The sequence below is a fragment of the Anneissia japonica genome, unplaced genomic scaffold (assembly GCF_011630105.1).
Source record: "Anneissia japonica isolate Jap-2015-1 unplaced genomic scaffold, ASM1163010v1 scaffold284695_len391863_cov200, whole genome shotgun sequence".
NCBI lineage: Eukaryota > Metazoa > Echinodermata > Crinoidea > Comatulida > Comatulidae > Anneissia > Anneissia japonica.
In genome coordinates this window covers 4,626-25,729 of record NW_022698213.1, presented here as the reverse complement: position 1 = coordinate 25,729, position 21,104 = coordinate 4,626, and the positions used below count along the sequence as shown (strand labels likewise).

The 21,104-nt window shown below is 32.2% G+C and overlaps 1 protein-coding gene across 1 annotated transcript; it reads left to right on the top strand.

Annotated features, from left to right (window-relative positions):
- The first annotated feature begins 1,362 nt into the window (after nucleotides 1-1,362).
- Nucleotides 1,363-11,990, top strand: LOC117102439. Its single transcript, XM_033242700.1, has 6 exons — nucleotides 1,363-1,513; nucleotides 1,986-2,225; nucleotides 5,309-5,410; nucleotides 6,292-6,381; nucleotides 7,441-7,590; nucleotides 8,339-11,990. The coding sequence occupies exons 2-6, from the start codon at nucleotides 2,000-2,002 to the stop codon at nucleotides 8,692-8,694; spliced, it is 924 nt and encodes a 307-aa protein (XP_033098591.1). The 5' UTR covers nucleotides 1,363-1,513; nucleotides 1,986-1,999; the 3' UTR covers nucleotides 8,695-11,990.
- The last annotated feature ends 9,114 nt before the right edge of the window (nucleotides 11,991-21,104 follow it).

Genomic DNA, 21,104 nt, shown 5'->3' with positions numbered 1-21,104 from the left:
TTTCGTATTGCTTTTTGAATATTATGCTAATGATTGAATTAGTACTTAACCTAACTATTGAATTGAATTATTTGAAACTTCAACACAACGTAATTTATTTTGCTTGTGGATTAAGTTTTTAATGTAAACGCCCTCTTGCGTCGAAGGATCAAAATAATTTTTCTTCCCAACGTTAATGCGTTTAATTTATTCAGTTTCATTAGAATATGTGTGTATAATCGGACAAATATTTTTCAGTGCTGCGATATACCTTGCTTAGCTTAATATCAATTTGAGTTCATTGTAATAATTATATGATGATAATAATAAATGGAACAATATGATTTTAATATTTTCATGAACAAATGTTTTCTTTTCAGTTTTATTTGTTATTAAAATGTAATCTTCAATATATTCGTTTACATTCCTCTATATGAATTTTAACTAAAAGATAATAATAGCGGTTTTTCAAATCATTTAATTTTAATTCTAATGTAGAAATATCGTAAAGGTATTCATAATTCACTATTTAAAGTTTTGAATTTTAGTGATTTATTAAAAGATATTTAGATAATAATTGGTAACTCGCTTCACAGATTTGTTAATATTATGAAAATTGTTCAAATTATATACTATTGCGTACGATTAAATGGGATGTAAGTGTTTAAGAAACATGCGTTTCGTGTGATTATCTTATTTGTGTCAACCATCGTGTTACAGACTGTTGATTGTAACAGTAGAGTTAAACAAAAACAATTACCGAAGTACACAGTATTCTATGTTCTGTATGTTACCTGTACATCACTGTCCTTTACGTACCACTGGAGTGCGCCCTCGGAAGTGACCACTGTGAAATCAAAACAATTTTAAAGGATCTACTTGGTATAAGCAACCCTTGTAGCGCTACACTGATTCAAACATTTTTTCTTCTATTTTCAATTCTTTAAAATTTGTTCAGTAACAATGACCACCACCTCGCTAATTTCAATTTATTATTTCCAAGCAACACACAAAAATGCGAATACAAATCAATAAGCATGAGGACTAACTAAAATTAGGCCTAAACTGTATTTCTGTCGAGAGACTTTCCCAACAATAAAAGGGGTCGAAAACTCAAATTTAAGAAAGACTACAAAATTTAAATTGCATAATACTGTACAAAACATTGCAACATAAAGTTGAGCCTATAATAGTCTCAACTAATATAAAACAACGTGTGCAAGGATACATGTTGCTCTTGAAATATCACCACAATGAACGTTCATTTTGAAATAACCATTAACCTACACGTTGAGCGTTAATAAATAATGTCTTTTTTAACCTTCCAAAAAGTCACCGTCATTCTGTTGTATGAGTTCTCGTGCTGAGTCCTTGATTTTCTACGCTCATTAAAATTCATTATACAGTACCTCGCTTCATTTATTATTTACTGCTCACCATCTTCTTTGAACGTCTCTGGAGTAATTATATCGACAGTTCCAATAAGGCCTCTCGAGGAGTAACACCGATTAACTCGCTTGTGCATCAGCTAACGGTAAGTAAAGTCAACTTTCCAACGTGTGATGGGTCAGTGTAGAGTATATTGCTGTTCTAGGTGTAATAAGCTAACAATAGTGAGATTAATAGGTATAAAGAAGACATCGGTGTTTATTTCAATTCGATCAATAAATGTTATCGTTATTAATATTTCAGTCGTAGTGATGTTATGTGTTATTAAACTCCCATTCGTTAACGTCCCACTGATGCAATTTGAACGTTACTTCTCAATGGCTAGTTTAACAACCATACATTAGGGCGGTTAATAATCTTCCTATACGACAGTACATTTGTTTTCATACCACGTGTTTAACTATACAGAATGACATTTTACTGGTTTTTTTTTAAATTCAGTCTTTCTTGGATCGCCTGCAAGTGTATATATTCTTTCAAAAATCTTGCAGCACTATATATAGCATCATTTTCAAAGTGGCGTACATTAACGTTTACGATGACTTTGTTTCCTTCAGAAGAGTTTACCAGCATGCGCAAGTTACCAGAGCTAACCCTGGGGTCCAAGAAGCAGCCGTTGCTGACGATGGCGATGCTGGGTCTGGGGTACCTAACGGTTTTTTTACTGATAGCTGGACTGTTTAGCGATTACTGGATTGAGACAAAGGAACTCGCCTATGAAAGGGACTTCCCCGATTCCACACTTCAAGCGTGGGTGAGGTTGCATGCAGGTCTTTTCAAGGCTTGTCCATATGAAGGTATGTCACTTAATAATTATGCTATGTAATGGAAACATAAAAGGAAATGATAGACGAAATACACGTGATATAACAGATAAAACTGATACTGTTCGGCAACTGAAACTCGGTTTCTATATAATTACTCACCCTATTGGCAACAGTCGGCAACAATTGTCGGGAAGGTTGAACTTGGTTTAACTTTGCCGATTGAGTTGCAAATGAATCGGGGGTACCTTCCCGAATGCTTCAGGGTAGCTAGCAATGCACCCTGATTCGTCTGCAACGCAATCGGCAAAGTTGAACCCGGTTCAACCTTCCCGACACCTGTCGCCGATAGGGTGAGCGATCGTTTGGAACTGAGCTTATCTCAAGAAAGTTGTAGGAAATATTTTGTTTATCAGCGAAAACTGAATTTGATGGTGAATATGCTAATTATAATTACTTTTTACTTTTTTTAAAATAAACAATTTGATGTTTTAATTGAATTTTTAAATTTTTGTAAGATTTATCACCAAAATATCTTTTTAAGTGTATTTCGTCACAGGAAATTCGCTGTCATTCTCATAAATATATTTTTTTCTCATGGTGCCATTTGTGAGTGTTATCTCACAAAAGAACACGAATCAACCGCAAAAAATCAGTTTAAGTTTAATATGTATTTTATTTAGGCAATAGAAGTTGTTTAAATTTTGTATTTTAAAATTGTAATATAAGACTAAACAACTATGGTACCCTGTCTCTTATACACATCTTATATAAACAGTAAAAATTGGACTACTAATTTAAGTCTACTGATGGTTTAAAACCGCACGAGGAGTAATGGTACATACCGGATATTAGTATTTCGAGCACTTCATGCCTTCAATAATTACAGTATTATAATAAAAAAAATGGGATATGAGCCTTCTTCATCGCTGAGTTCGGAGAAAGAAAAAAAAATCTAATTATTTCATCAAGAAAATTATCATATTTCTTCTAAGATTGGTTCAACCTACAGTTGCGGAAAACATATTTCCATCAAAAATATTGACAATTATCTTTTATCAAACGTGAATAATCTAGAGCGAAGGAATGCTATGTAAATGGAATGCTTGTACCACATGTTTGCTGTAATTTTAATGTGCAACATATATGTTTGGTTATGGCGATTTATCGAGATGTTTTATTCAGAGACTTCGATAATAAGCCGCCTCGTCTCTAGAGAGAGAATGCTGCGTGAACCGAGGAAGATGAGATTCATAATTTTCAACTGCTCTATAATTGAGAAGCATTGACGCGATGGTTGAGGATACAGCAATTCAATGCAATATCTCATCTTTCAGAAAGATATTCTTTTGGATATCAATAAATAATGTAATTTCTAATTATAATAAATAGATACGGTACGTATCCGTTCTTCATTAAAATGTACATTCCAGAAGATTGATTTACTATAGTGTACATTTATATTAATAATACTATTTAGGTCAATTAATAGCAGGAAATGATTTTACGTAAGTGGCAAACGCCATGATGGCGCATTCAAAAACACAATAATATAAACCTGAAAGTTGACTACAGAAAAGATTACATAATCAGAGACAGTATATATTATATTGTGTATCCTTAATGCAGATCTCTAATTATATAAAAATAATACATCACAAGCACGAAACAAACAAATAAAAGTATAGCTCTAAAAAAGAAGAATGAAACCTATGATATATATAGATTGGAGGTACAACAGTTCTCTATGCTCAATTTTTCAATTTCGTATTATTGTTTGTGCAATTTGTTGTGTTTTATAAAGTGTTTCGAAATAAAAATGATTTATTACTTTATAGCCATAAAGAATAATAAAAATAATACGGTGAGTGAGGTGAGATATGTAGCAATGTGATGGATACTTCGAAGAATGTATCCGTGCCGTATTTGTTTGCCTCAATATTTACACAATAATACAGTAAAATGGATTCTCTCATAACAATGTTGACATGTCAGTAATCCAATCCTAAAGTGGTTAGTTTGAAAATTTCTTCGGTGCTTTTAAAATAACTTATCCTGGGTTTTCCATCATGCGATTGGTTGGAGTAAAGGGTGCAATCTCATTTTTGCCTGTAGGCGCACGCACGCTGGCTAAATATATTGCGCGTGCGCGTCTATGACGTATTCATGAGAGAGCCACTTTAAAGTATTGATGAGTGTACTGACAGCAAAAGATTAGTCAGCCTTAACAGTGAATTACTGTTGTCTGAATCTCAATGGGTCTAACTGTTTGACGTTGTTTCTGTCGGTCTCCAAATGTCAATAATTCCCTCGGGAAGTTTATTTGGCTTTGCAACTATTGCATTTTTATTTGATATCTGATAATTACAATAAATGATGTATAGGCTCTGTGATATACCGGTACTACAAACTTGCATACACACAAATAGATTGATAACAACAGTGCTCGAATTGGGACATGCGATGTTACAATCGCATCAAGCAGTCCTTCAACAGGATTCGAACCTGTAGCCTCTCGATTTCAAGGCAAGTTTCATACCGCAGACCACAGAGACGTATACAGTTATGCGCAGATCTAACCCCAGGCACTTTCTCTCTCTTTCAACTGACAAAACTGGAGCTATAGTTAAGCCAGAAACTACCATGGCGTGTTTGTATTTTGGCAGCGGAAGTTTAATAACCATTTGCTTGCCATGTTGCCGTTTTTAGATTATTTTAATTTGTTATACCGACTAGTATAACAAATGTCACAATCGGTCTGGTCAAAACGGCACTATCCAAGTATTTTACGCTCGGTCAGAATGTCTTAAACTATGTCACAATTGGTACGAGTGTTACGATCCAAATTCTACTATCGTGCGAATGGCAAGATCAGTTAGAATGGGATGATCGGCCGAAAGACACGTTTAAAAAAATAATAAAAATAAATTTAAAAAAAAACGATTGGTCCTAGTATCACAGTCGGAGGGGCACAATCGCTCCGAATGTCTAAATCGTTCAGAGTGGTCTGCACACTATCGGCCTGAGCAGATTGGTTCAAGGGTCACGGTCGGTCCCAGTGTCGCGATTAGGTCCGATTTTGTTCAGACTATTCATCATTCTCTCTTATTTCTCAGTGCAACACATTTGGATTCATCGAAACAGATGGAAAACGTCAGATTATGACGACACAGTGACGGAGGAACCCACACCTACGGAATCACACATTTTAAAGAACGGTAATTATAACTCTGTTCTCGCGTTTCATATCTCTATCATATCAGCACATATCGTTTTGCATCTTTGTTCTATAACTGGAGTAAGTAATTACGGAGTTCTCCCAGAGGGTTCAGTGGAGATCGGATACACATAGATCTACATAAAGTTAAATAAGCTATAAGACTAAACAACTATGGTACCTGTACAAAATAAAATAAATATTTATATTTATTACAGAAGTCATAGATCACACGATATGTTGGATTGTTATATAACTTATGAATGACAGTTGTGACCATATTTATTTCAATAAACGCCCCTTACAGAGTCTTATTTGGAATAAACGCCTCCCTCGAATAGATGCCCCGTTTATTTTTTCCTCGAATAAACACCCCCTAACTTACTGTAAACGAAACTATGGAAACATCATTCTATACATATTCAATTAATGTTTTACTCCAGTAGAATTACATTTTATGATCACGCAATAACATTTTGACAAAAATTATGTGTTAATTAGAGTAGAATTATTAAGGGGCATTTATTTGAGTATTACGTATCCAGTACACCACACATAACGCCTCCCTCGAATAAACGCCCCCTCAAAAACCCTTCACAACAATAAGTCTACGCCCCTGGGATTTTATTCGAATAAGTACGGTATTTGTAAAATGTTTTGCTTGCCATAGAAATATTGTAGATTGAGCTCCATATATAAGACTTTAAAGATATTTAGCTTTCAATTCAGTTATGTTGGACTTCCGATATTTCTGATTATTGAGGTAAAAGAAGTTTTTATATTTCTATTCTTGAATCTTTATACAATGATACCGGTATGTTAATTGCAAGCATATAATTTTGATACTCGCTTTGACAGAAGTCTGACCTATTTATTTTTCAGGCTCAATTAATATAGACGAGTGCGCCAAGATACCTTATATCAACTTTGAATTTATGTCACCAGCACCAAACGTCAATACTGCTGTTCTTGGTAAAGGTTAAAGCCGACTCAGACAGCGTCGGCCGACGTAGCCCGACCCGATTTATCGTCGGGGACAGTCTTAAGCCGTCGTGAGAAATATTAAACATGTTTAATATTCTACGACGCGACTGCCCCCGACGCACACCATCGCGTCTGCGTTTAACTCACACAGATCCGACGCGACAACAAATCGCGTCGGGCTGCGTCGTACGACGGTTGTCTGAGTTGGCCTTTAAGGTTAAAGCAAAGATACTAGAAACACAAGAGTGTTCTCCACAGAAAAATCTTGTATCTCTACTATCTTTGGTTAAAGTTTTTAGAAATACTGGCATGAAGTAACTTTATTATTGAGCCAAAAAAGGAATAATTTATATAATTTAATTCACACTGATATAATTCGCCATGGTTTACCGAGTTATATCTATGATTTAAACCACTTTCGATACCAAATCAGTACGGTGGAAAGCATTGTAAATCTGTATTAATGTTGAAGGTGAGATAACAGTAATAATCTATATAAGCGAGCAAATGTATTTCAATACAATATTAGCATATTAAGCATAGGCACGTGGTTATAACCATTCATTCATTCTTTATTTAGCCTTTATAAAAATCACAATACAACTTGTACATACAGTTAAATTAAACTATAAAAAAAATACAATACAGAATAAAACTGTGTAAATATAAGGAGGATTAACAAAAGCAATTAAAATTGCTGTAGCTCACAAGCTTGTTAAGCCGTCCCTAGAGAAACAGCAATATAAAATGTATGATATAATATATAATAATTTATAATGGTTAGGAAGAAAAACAAGTGAAATTATAAATGGGACTTAAATGATTGCGAAACGAATAAATTGAATATATATAATAATATCAATACACATAGGCCCAGACGATCAATACATACATGCACATTTATACAAACATATACACACATACACATACATACTTACACACACAGCCACACAACATCTAGATGTGTATAAGAGACAGCAGTATATATTATATTGTGTATCCTTAATTAATTAACCAGTGGTGTGTTTTTCATTTTAACTCAATTAGAGAGCATTCGCCGGACAACAGCTCTTCTGTTTGTTGGGATGTTCCTTATGACTATTGGTTGTGCAATGGCGACATTTGGATTAACTGATGGCTTTGCATCTAGTCGTCGTCATTGGATTTTTATCGGCGGATTAATATTTATTATTTCAGGTAGGGACATTATTTTAACGTGGTTACAGCCGCAAGAACTCTTGTTAAGCATGAAAATATAAAAGCAAAGCCGCTTTTAAATGCTAACCGAGTTTCTGTAGCAAGGTCTTGGTAGGACTATAGTAGGCCTATGGATTAAGTAGCTACATGATGGTAGACAAATACGACTAGGTCACAGTTTAAACGTCAGAAGTTCAAATACATTGGAATCACAAACATAGGTGTTAAAAAACAGAGTGGCTTCTGTCACAAAATGCTGACAAAATATTATAATTTCGTTATAAACGTGATGCAAGTGCTATAAAATATGTTTCATTGACCAAAACACACTTTAACCATGGAAATATAAGCTACGCTTTGAACTTTATATCGTTAAGTCAGCGTTGCAGCAATGTTTTGAAAATGATCTAAGCCTACGTTATAAATATATTAAAGCCGCTAATGGCTAAAGAAAAGCAGTGGCGGCATTAGATAGAAGTTGCTTAAGGTTTAAGGGCGATTCTCCCTCTTTCACCCCTACTAGGGACGCTTTTCTCTGGGACTCTTACTTATTTCGCACATTCACGTTCGCCTCCCCTTCCTTACCAAGCTGGATCTGCCCCTGAAAGAGTTATAAATACCAAATTGAAAACGTACGATTTTAGATAGGGCTTTATTAATTATCATGCCTGTGATATAATTCACATACAAAGTAAGATTTCAGAATCTAACGGGTATTTTTTTGTATGTCTCCAATTTTGTTTCTTAGGTTTATTTATTATGATAAGCCTGATTATATTCTGTTCTTCTATCAACCACGCTGTGGATGAAAACACACCGCGTTCAGGTAAACAAGTGTTCTCCTACTACTTCTCGGCATCTTTCGCCGTTATCTCTTTGGCCTTCCCGATGAGCGAGATATCAGGTGTTTTTGCTATGTACCTATACATACATCACGCTACCAACACAGTTAAGGACGAACAGATGAGGACGCGCGCATCAGAATCAATGCGCAGCTCGAAAACAAATTCACCGGATGGTACACAGTTCACCATCATTCACGGATCTCCGTACATGCGAGGCCGAGTTTATGACGATAGGACAGCTGATGTTGTAGAGATGTAGAAACTAATTTTATGTTCGCAATGTTTCCATAAATAATTTCGATATTTTATTATAGTTTAATCTAATTTCTCTTTAATAGACATTACTTTCCCATTATCATTATTCTTTTTTTTATATTTTAGTATTTCATGGCATTACTATAGAACAACATTGCATGCTATGTACTCGTATTCAGTGGCGTAACGATGGGGCTGGGGGCCATGAGGCTTTCTGAGCGTGGGGGCACCTGACCCTGATTACGGCACCTGTAAATGGCTGTAAATAGCACTCAGAGAAATAAAATTAAAAAAATTCGAGGGCCCTGCGGACCGCCGCACGAGAGCTGCGTTACGCCACTGCTCGTATTGTAATTAAAATGAGTAGAGATTCGCCATAGAAAATGAAGAAAACACGGTAATGACGATGAAAACATCGAATTTTTAAGTCTATATTTTATTTGTCTTTTATAAGTTATGCCTATTCACCGTTATTATTTAAAGTGACTCTCCATAGATCTGTGTAATATACCATATCGCCAATTTGGTATTACAATATTGCATGTTACATGAGAATACTTATAATATTCAATATTCCCTCATATCGATAATGCTGGTTCAGGTCATTTATTTTTCACACGTGTAGCGTTTTATGGAACGTTTAATTAAAGAAAACAGTGTAAAGAATGAGGCATTCTCTGCCGTCGATATGATATGAGACTCTAACTTCGACTATTAGTCATTCAAGTATCAATCTATGTGAAGAGTAAAACACGTTCAGTAGCTATATAACACCTTTGTGAATAGATAGATAGATGTTCGGTTGTGTTGAAAAATAGTGTACCGTATGTTCTGTGGAAAACAGAGAATTGTTAAGTGCCATGTCTACGGCACATGTATGTCAAAGGTCAGGGAATATAATAAAATACAATAATATTACGATGTTTCTTTGCATCTTACAATTACCGTTTTAGTATAATAATAAGCAAGCATGATAGTAATCACCATATTACTTATTTTTTTTATTTATTTCGGTATAAAACAAAAATGGAACCGCAGCCAATCAGTAAAAATATAAAAACAGAAACTATGGTACAGAAAATCGTAATTACAAATGATGTACTGTATTTAATGTTGTTTTAATGAATTGTATAAATTGACAGAATTGTGAATAGGTTAAATTATGTATTTTATTGTTCTATCGATTTGTATTTTACTGATAAAAAAAAATTAATAAATGTAAAATTAAATAATAAAATAATTTGAAATTGTATTAACTTGTGAAATTGCTTTATATGGCATTTTAAATTTGTGAAATTGTGTTAAATTGGAATGGTTGTTTGATTTGTGAATGCTTTTTTTAATGTATTTTATACTTTTTAAATTGTGCAAAAGTACATTGAGATGTCGCCAGTATGTTATGCGCTATATAAAAAGTGTATTAGGCCTATATTATTAGCCTTATAAAAAAATGTTGAGATATTGAAATTGCAAAAATATTAAGTTCTTATAAGAAATAGAAAGGGAAAAATTATTGTACCTTGAACCTTGACATATCAATTCGAAATTTAAACTACAAGATAGTTTAAGCCACATTTAAACTAGACACGGTTACGACATGACGACATAATATCATCGCGTAGTTTGAATTCTTCAACACTGCGTGCATCTGTATCGTGCCGTTGTCGTGTCGTAATTGTGTCTAGTGTAAATGTGGCTTAAAATTGGACAGGCTCTCTAAGCGCTACCGTCCCACAAAACGACATGCCAAATACGTGCATTTTTTCATCTTGCGCGTAATCATGTTCCTGATTTGATTGGTCAGCAATTGTTGATTGACACTTTAGAAAGGTCCACCCTCTGTTTGGCCTAGGGAGAGATTTAACAATAGATCTAGAATGATATTGGATGTAATTTGATCCTCAGACATCGAAAGTTTACCTTAGACATTTTGCAAAATGGTTATTTCAATTGACTTCGAAGTTCCAGCTTATGGAACGCATGTCCCTTTAACTTAGTTTATTTTGCAACTAAATTCGTAATTAAAATTAAGTTTTGATTCATATTCTTTTTTTAGTGAGAGATATGCAAGTTGATGTCACGGGTCATTATATAATCTGATTTATAGTCCTAATTTCATGATATTCATTGTCAATTAAAAAATTATAATTTAGCATTTTGTGTAATTGACCTTCCCATAATTGCATGTACAGACGCTTGATGTGACGTGGAGTGATTATGGCTCTAAGCTTCCTTGCGGTTATGACTCTTCATAGTGTACAGTATTGGTTTTTTAATGAGGATCATCAAATTTTCAAACATCAAACACCTTTATATCATTAGTATGCACCATGGACTTATATACTCTGAAAGCTTGACGTACGTCCCTACCGTATGTTGCATAGTTCGGTTAGGTTCTTTTATTTTCATTTTCTTTGAAACAAAATATTGTCAGGGGATTATTTAGGGGAGGGGCCTGGAGAATTCCCCCTCCTCCGATTTTGTCACTGCCATCTTTTTTTTAAAAGAAAGTACAAAATGACAATAGGCCTTGTATACTAAATGTTACAATTCGGTAACATCATATAGGCCTGAACACGAATCATGCATAGGCCTATTTTGATACTTATGTATGTGTATAATTATGTTACATTTAGGCCCATATGAAATTGATGCTCTTTTGTTTAAAAAAATTCTGGATCCGCTCTGATTGCTGAGAACAAATGAAAATGTACCAATGCATTCCCTTTAATGGACGAATTTAATGTATAGTGTCGTAACAAAATCAATCATTAGGTAGTTTTCGCCGCACGACGTTAACCTTTAACTTTAACGTTAGTACCCAACATGCAGCGCGATAGCTCCGCCCCTTTTGTAAACAAGTCGAAATGCGCATGCGCGCGCAAACCGTATCTAACGTACGTCGAGCTCGTAAACTCCTGAAATTAACTATTCCGCGCAACGCAAAATGAATTAATTATGATGTTATCCGTTAACGTTAAGGTAACATCGTGCGGCGAAAACTGCTTATTTATTGAATGATTATAGCATTATTTTTTATAGTTTCAATGATATGTACTTTGAATATTTTATATGTGCCTACATTTCAATGAACGAAAGCAATAATAAACAGAATATGTGATTAGGTATGTAATATAGGCCTCATTGTTTGAAAATTAGTGATATTTTGATTTGTCAAGTTTCCGAAAGCAGGCAAAAGTGTTTTTGAGATTTCATTGAGTGCACATTTCTTTACATTTAGTTTCGGTTAAAAGGCCTATATACTTAAAATATGTTTTAATAAACGGAACTAAAGATGCATGAAAGTTATTTCATTCATGGAGGTATCAGTTTTGCATAATACATCACACATCTAAGTTTACAAAACAGTACCGTAGTATATTTTGAAATGTAATTTTTTTTATATCACTTTTATTCTTTAAAAATATACATTAAAACACATTAAAATTCATATGAAATTGAGTGAATAAAAGGAAACGAAAAACGTGCAGACTTGTCGAATTAAAAAGACATGCAGGGGTGCCACAAGACAAAAACGTCATAAACAAATTCGGACATCAAAAACAAAGAAACACGGAGGGAAAAAGAACAATAAGATAGTTCAGCGTCGAGGACCAGACGTTCGCATGGCCAGAAGGCAGTGAAATAGCGAAACTAGATGTTGAATAGAGGCGGGTTTATCCAGGTGGGTTCATCTCTGGCGCAATAAATGCTATAAGATGAAACTAAGGCAATTTTTGAAATTTTTTCTTTAAAAGGCTTAAATGATATAGGACAATTAATATTTATGGATAGTTTTAAGGCGTGTATTGTTGTCGTCAGAGATAAACCCCCTAGAACCCACTTCCAGAGCAGCAAAATCGACCTTGAACCCAGAGCCGAGGATGTCTGAAACCAATGGGGCATATTTATTAGTTTTGAATGTGTGGACGTTCTCAATATTATACTGTACCATGGTTTGGACCAACTGATCATGCCAACTTACTGAGATACTTACCAAGTTATTGTATCACTTAAGTGGTTATAATATAAATAGAAAATTGATACGATGGCTGTACAATTACAGTTATAAAATCTATGTGTAAACTGTCTTGATACTTGATTGAACTTTAACAAACTTAATGTTTCTGAAATAAGCTAATACACAGTCATCAATCATTTGTAAGTTTCATTTACATAAATCGCAAGTTTAAACGAAGTTCATTTACTAGTACTTGTTTTACAATTACATTTTTACAAGCATCGCACTTCATAAGAAAAACAGACAAATCAAATCAGCTAAAACACAAGATAGAGTTGCATGGTGGGAATACAAACAGTGGGGCGCCACATGCTGCTGGATCTAAAAAACTTCTGCCAAATTTTACATCACGGTGAATACATAACCTCTTTTGGTGGCCCGTTTGGTGGTAGTAGATATTGATGACCCAGATACAAACAAATAGGCATAAATAAATGAAAATAATAAAACAACAGACACAAAAGTGTAGAGTCGTATGACCGGACTGTGATTAATGATAAACAAGATCTTTGCTTAGCAGAAATAATATAGGTTACTTAACAGAAAGGCGCCCTGTACGTCTGAATGTGAACTGGATAAACGAGTGAAAATCGCTCACAGTATTGAAAACTGAAGGGCGCCGCTAATGACTGGATTTGCGTAAAAAATGTGACGGTATATCCGCCTCACTTTTGCTATGCGGGTACTCTATAAATTCATATAATATTTCAACATTGTTTATGGATACTTAAATAAAAGCAAAGCGAAACATTGAATAAAATGGCCTTGTCAATTTTTGGAATGACATTCATGATATTTGTACTTAAACTCAGTGCACATCCTAATGGTTTTTGGATGTTAAATAAACGGTGTTAAGATGTACCACATTTATTTAAACAAATTCATAGTGATAGGCCTAAAATGCTCGGTTTAGAGGCTGACCATACGGAGCATTAGCATCGTATCACAAAGATAAAACAAATACAAATATTAAAAAAGGCCAGACACGCATGTCGAATAAATAACGGAAATGTAGATTTATCGCAACAACTTTTACAGGGATTCAATATTGAAGACTACGGTCTGGTCATACTGATCAAGACCTAAGTATTACAGTATTTTAATCCACGGAACCCATGATTTCATCAATTTATTTATTTATTTATTATTTATTTGTACATGTGTGTGTGTGTGTGTATATATATGTATGTGTATGTGTGTGTATATGTATATATGTATGTATGTGTGTGTATGTGTATGTGTATATATATATATATATATATATGTATATATATATATATGTGTATGTATGTGTGTGTGTGGGGGGTGCATACATTTGCCTATGTATATATATATATATATATATATATATATATATATTAGTTAAATTTTTACTTAATTTTAATTTCATTTTATATTACAGTACAGTATATAATATTGGTTTTGGATTATGTAATGCTAATAATTTTTTTAGAAGATGAGATTGTGTATTGTAATATTGCATTATATTATATTATGTTGTTTTATGTATGTTAAAAGCAATAAAAAAAAAAAAAAAAAAAAAAAAATTTCATCAAGATTATAAAATCACATGGAACCCAAACGCACCACAGATGCCACACACCCAGAAGACTTCTATCTATAGGAAATGAAACAAAAAAAAAAAAAACATGTCTGGTTTTAAATGCTGCTATACGCAGTCAAAAATGTTAATCTCGATGTTATTTTGTTGACCATTGAGGTACACCTCCCTATATATTTTTTATACCTTAATGTGTATGTCAATTTGTTTGACTAACTTTTAGTATTATCATATTTACCAGTCAATTGAAAATAGAAGTTTAGTCAAACCTCCTGTGATCTATGTATTATATCAGTCTATTGGAGTGATAAACTTAATAAGCACTCTTTTTCACTCTTGCATTTGCATGTATGAGCTTCAATAGCTCAAAGTTTTTACCAACATTGGCCAATTTTTAACCTGGTCGTTTTCACAAGATTTTCGACATTTGTCAACCTGCAGAGGACTTGTGATCTGTGGGTGTCATAGAATACGAAACAACTGGAAAATGGCGAGGTTAAAAAATCGTTTAAAAAAGTATGAGCTAGCCTATAGCTAATGGTTTTTTTCACCAAAATTGGCCTATTTTTAACCTGGTCGTTTCTCCTATAGATTTGGCCACATGGGCCTAATTGAGTATCATCCGATTTAAAATTTATATTATTTATGTTCTTGAACAAAACAAAACAATTATAAAATAAGTAGTTTCGACAAACTAACAATTTTAGAAAAAATAAATTCAAATTATTTATATTTCTAATTTAAAATTGGAATAAAAGAGAAATGATGATGACTACCACTAATGATTAAATGATGATATGTATAATTTAATAATACGATTAGAAACATTGTGATAATGTCGTAATATTTGCTGCCCTCTATATATTTTGATGATTGTTTTGATTGTCTGCTGCCCTCTATTATAGAAAATGAAAGAAATGTGAACAACTAGCATAAAAATTTGATATAATTTCCATATTTGTAAAAAACTAAATGCTTCAGTTTTAACGTCAACATGTAAGTAATTAATTAAGGATCCGAAACTAGTTAGTTTAGCGTATAAAAATATATAGCACTCAGAAAGCTAAGCATGGACATCTTTAGGCCACTGTTGTGTGGTGTGGCAGACCGAGCCTGAAAATTGACACCACCACCTGGGCTGGCACGGGACACGTGGTTTGGTGCAAAGTATGAGAAGGCCTTCTTGGCTTAAGCATGACCTCCATCGCTAAGTAATAAATGTGTGTTGAGTATTCATGTTGGCGATTCGCATCATTTGTCTACGCTGCTGTTCATGTGGCACCCCTCGGCATCACATACATAAAAGGGGCGGGGGGGGGGCAAAAAAGAAATGTTTGTTTGTCCCCTTCCACCTGCCCCTAACTCACTAAAAAAACAAAAAACAAACAAAAATCCAAATTTTTTTACCTTCATTCTTTACAAATTCAAAAAATGTGAGTAAATTTATCTTTATTTTTTGCCCAGATGCCTTACAAATTTATCTTAAGTTGTTGTCTGATGTAAGATATTTCCATTCTAATTTCTGTTTGTGGGTTATTTTTATTCCATCTGATGGGGGGGGGGGGGCAAAAAAGAAATGTTTGTTTGTCCCCTTCCACCTGCCCCTAACTCACTAAAAAAACATAGGGGATGAACAAAAAAAAAACAAAAAACAAACAAACAAAAATCCAAATTTTTTTACCTTCATTCTTTACAAATTCAAAAAATGTTAGTAAATTTATCTTTATTTTTTGCCCAGATGCCTTACAAATTTATCTTAAGTTGTTGTCTGATGTAAGATATTTCCATTCTAATTTCTGTTTGTGGGTTATTTTTATTCCATCTGATGAGTATCTTTAAACAAATTTAAAAAAAAACTACATAAAAAAAACTTTTTCCACCCACCGCTATTCATCATTTTTAAAAACAAACAAGTTTTTTTTTTGGCCTAATCATTGAGCTCTTCCACCTTCACTTCACCCCATTATCCCATAAGAAGAGGAGGTATAACATTTTAACATTCATTGCTCATTTTGTGATCAAACTATGAGATCTTACAGAAAATATCCAAATTTAGGGGTTAACCTGTATACTGTTCGGAACAGTTTGCAACACTGTTTACCACTGTCTTCCTGGTATATTTTTTTGTTTATATTTTGTACATGTACAATTTTATGTTTGTTAGAAAGTTTTCTACCTTTTTTTTTTTGTTTCATTTTCATTCCAGGAGGGGAACACTGTTGTGTAAGATACCACACTCTTGAGGAAGTCAAGATACCATACCACTGATGAGGACCAATTGTTCAAGGTACCACACCACTGCTGAGGAGCAATGGTGCCAAGATACCACACCACTGATGAGGACCAATGGTGCAAGATACCACACCACTGCTTAGGACCAATGGTGCAAGATACCACACCACTGATGGGGACCAATCGTACAAGTACCACACCACTGCTGAGGAGTGCAAGATTCCATATCATTGATGAGGACCAATGGTGCAAGATACCATACCACTGACCAATGATGATGATAAGCATTCGGTTTCCACACAGCCCGAGTTGAGTCATTGAAATAAAAGTCTTAGAATGTAAATTGAAACTGAACATTTCCAAAAATCTGTAACCTATCAAAAACCTTATCAAAAACACAATGAAGATTTTAAAAACATAATCTAATTATGTTAATTCTTTGCTTTTTTCTGGCATCATAAAACAATAATTGTAAATAATTTCTGAATAGTAGGAAATGTTCAATTCAATTGTCATTGTATTCTTGTTGTGAATTTTTTATTTCGGGGGAATTTTATTCACTATCAACAATATGAAAATGGAGAAAGTATAAATATTTCGTTATTATTGCAAAATATTTCATTTTCATTGAGAAAAATATTAATTCAGAATTTGTTATTGTTATAAAATTGATAGTTTCCTAAAAATTCATGTTATGGCATGATTTACATTAATTCAATTGAAATTAAGAAATGTTTACTTCTAATATCCCTCTGTTAAACAAACCTTGTGCTACATAATTTGTAAGATTTTTTCCATTTTCATATGTTGTTAAAATCTACATTAAGTGATGTTTTTAAGAAAGTGTTGATGATTAAATAGCTTTTAACTGTAAATTTATCTGAAGCACTGTTAAATTTCTTATTCAAAATATGAAAAAATTTAAGTCTGTATTTTCAAATTGATGTTTTTCTTTTGCTTAAGTACAATTCATTGATGTGCTTTATAATTTAGATAAAATAAACATTTAATTTGTGCAGTATACATTTTAAAATTGGTCAATTAAAAAAAAAACGCAACAAAACTTGTGTTATAAATATATTGTTAACATATGACATTGTGGTGCTTCTGATAGGTAGAATATTTTCTTTTGTTGTAAAATGCATTGTACATTATCTTACCAAATATGGAAAAGGAGAACACAGTTTTTTTACATAATTAAATCATTCAATAATATTCAATAAAAAAAAAATATCTTGTTTTATATTTACCACAATAAATATTTTAAAATTTAATTAAACATTCTTAAAAATTGTATTTGAGGAAATAAGAGTCTCCTTTTTCATGTATATATGAATATATATATTTATGTTTATAATTATAAAATTAACTTTACTTCGGAAAATGAAGACAAAATAATTACACTTGTTTTCAAAACTTTCTGGTAACATCTTTAAACATTTGATCAAATATTTGTAGCAAGATTTCTCTAGTGTTAATCTACATCAAAACATCATTTAGAGTGAAAATCTTAATAATCTTCGATTTTATTACCAACATAAATTGTTTAAATTTTAAATTTCCAAATTTTTTATTATATTTGAAATTTGAAATTGTTAAAAATATTTCTTATTGGCTATGCTGCAAAATTTTACAAACGGCAAATCATGTGTGTGCATTAATTATTTTGCTTTCATGTAATTACATAATGTCTCCATTTTCCATGTTGTGTAGTTTAGAAAATCCTCATTAGCAAGGAACAAGACAGACATTTCATTTAAAATAATTTGATATCAAATTTCTGGTATTTCTAATATTGTAATGATTTCACTTTCATTGGTTTTTGGTTTATTACAAATTTTGTTTGAAATAAATATAAAATTGTAGTTGTTTTTTGAAATAGTTTGGATAAATTATTCAACTGAATTTCAATCAATTAGAAAAAATGAAATTATTAATCTCTTGAAATTTAGAAAAAAAAAATTTAAATACTCCAAATTAAAATGTAATTGTTTTGGTTTTGCTGATGAGGTTCTTTTTTTCCTTCTCTTTCTGTGTAAACAATGTTTTAACAATTTAATTATTTTACTTTTTGTTTGTTGTCTCACTAAAATCTGGCTGAAGAGATTAATTAGTTAAATGTTTAAAGTAAGAATTTAAAATAATAATCGTAACATAATTTTAACCTAATATTATTGATGTAAATGATAACAGTCAAAAGCGCCAAATTTCAAAAATTTCAAATATAAAAAGCTCAGTTTGACAATTTTGATAAAATTATAATATAAAACATTTTAAACTATATTTTCTATTTAAAAATAATAGTAATTAATTTTATGAATTGCATTTGTTGCATTATAATTATAAGTAAATAAATTTATGATTTAAATTATATGTGCCTTTAGTTGTAAATGTAATTGTTAATTTTAAAAAATATATATAATAATGAAAATAAATATAATGTAAAGTTATATTATTCATTCAAAAATTAAAAATTAAATATAACTAATTATAAATAAGAATATTTCTAAATAATAGTGAATATGAATAAAAATATATTATTAATTAATAATATAGACTTATCTAAATATAGGCTATGTATCATAAAGTAATTCAAATTAATCATAAAATAATATAGAGAGTTTTAAGAATAATATAACTACCCTTCTACCGATTGGAGACATTAATAATGTGATGTATGACTTTTCTACCAAAAAAAAATTGTGTTTACAGTCTATATGAAAGGATGGAAACTATTTCTTTTATAAATTTTAACAAAATTCATAAAACAAAAAAAATCTATTGTTTCCATCAATTTTCAAAATTGTAAACCTAACATCTTTTTGGGAAAAATAATTGGTTTTTCTTAAATTCAAAATTACTTAACACAATTAAATGTGTGATTAAATGTAAAACAATTTCATCCTAAATTGTAGTATTATTGCATTTTGCTGTACAAATGTAAATGACTTTAGTAGGTGGTCATGCATCACATTTTTATTTTGTGCATCAAACTACAAATACTGTATAGTAAGTTAGCTTAATTAACTGAGAAAAATGCATTATATTGTTGGGAAGAGTAGCAACTGAGTGGTAGTACCACACGTCATCACGACCTTGAGATAGTGATGCAGATGATGTTGAGGAGGAGCAGTTAAAGATGGCACCCAATGACAGTGATGAAGAACCAGATGTTTGTAAAGATGGTAAGATTTTTATTTGTATGTTTCACATTGACAAATCACCGACTGATGTAGGTAGTGTAAATTGAAATTTAATGTACTGTGTACTGATGACAGGCAGTGAGGTTTGTTTGACGGGGTGCATATGTTCAAACTGCGGGCAGGCGCGACATGCAAAATCAACCAGTTCTGCCTTTAACCAAGATTCTCTTTGCCTATGATTTTATTTTAGTCTTTGGGTTATTTGCTTTGTGCTTACTGTGTTACTACTTTAGTTTGTTCTTCATCTATGAACATGGGCAGCCCTCGTCGCACATGAAACAATTTTATTTTATGTCTGAAATCTTGAATATGGGGTCTTTTTGCCAGCACGGACAGTTTATACTTGTGGAATGTGCCTGCAAGCAAAATTGCTGGTGTTGCTTTAGATGATTCTGTATTTATTGTATTTTTTTAAATTTAAAAAGTAACTTGTAAATTAGTGCTGAAACAGCTTCTCTTCAGTTATTTAATTTTTTATAATTATTTGTTTTTTTCAGATCCACTGTCAGTTCTTGAGTCGTCACTGAATTTGTGATTGGTGAGGCAGCTGAAGTTCTCGTTGATAATCCTTCATTCTCATCCGTAACACGTGATAAACAACAACTGGTATCTTTGTACATTAAAAGTGAAATTTTCTACACATTGTTAAAGTGGAATTTCAAATGGATATATACATTATATTTAAAAATTTCATTTCATCAAATTTTACATTTTAATTCAATCCATTAATCAAATTTAAATTACAAAAATTGTAAGCTGTTCCATCTTCAATTCTGTTTTTTTATAAACAAGAAATCTAAATTTACAAATTAAATTTTAATATGAATTGGAATTTATTGTGTAAATTTAAAATGTTTTTTTTTTTTTCTGGAATTATAAAAGTAAATTGATATGAATTGTTCTTATTATTTGCAAAATTTTAATTGCTTTTAATCCAATTATTAAATTCATTTTGGAAAAAACAACTATTTTATTATAACAGCAGTATGTAAATTGCTAAATCCAAAATTTGTTTTATAAAAAAAATAATTTTGAAATTCCACTTCATTTTATCCAATTGTTATAATAATTTGTAGTTTGATGCATGCTATGGTTTTTGTTTTCAGTATTCTCTCGATTAGTTAAAACATTGTACAATGCACTTCTCTGCAACCTCCTGCATGCCCCATTACTCCGACGGGCTGATCCTGCTTGGCTGTATGGCGGTACTTGCTTCTTCTTGTGCTCGTTGCTGCTGCTGAGTGGTGAGTTTGCTTTGTTGAAATTCTGTAAAGTTCTTTTTACGAGTTAACATTTCCTTTGTAAATTGCTTTGTGGGTAAAATGTCTGTGAGAATCCTTTTCCCGACGTGGTGTCAGCTTGTGTGGGTAGACCATCATCAGTGTAAACGTTCGACC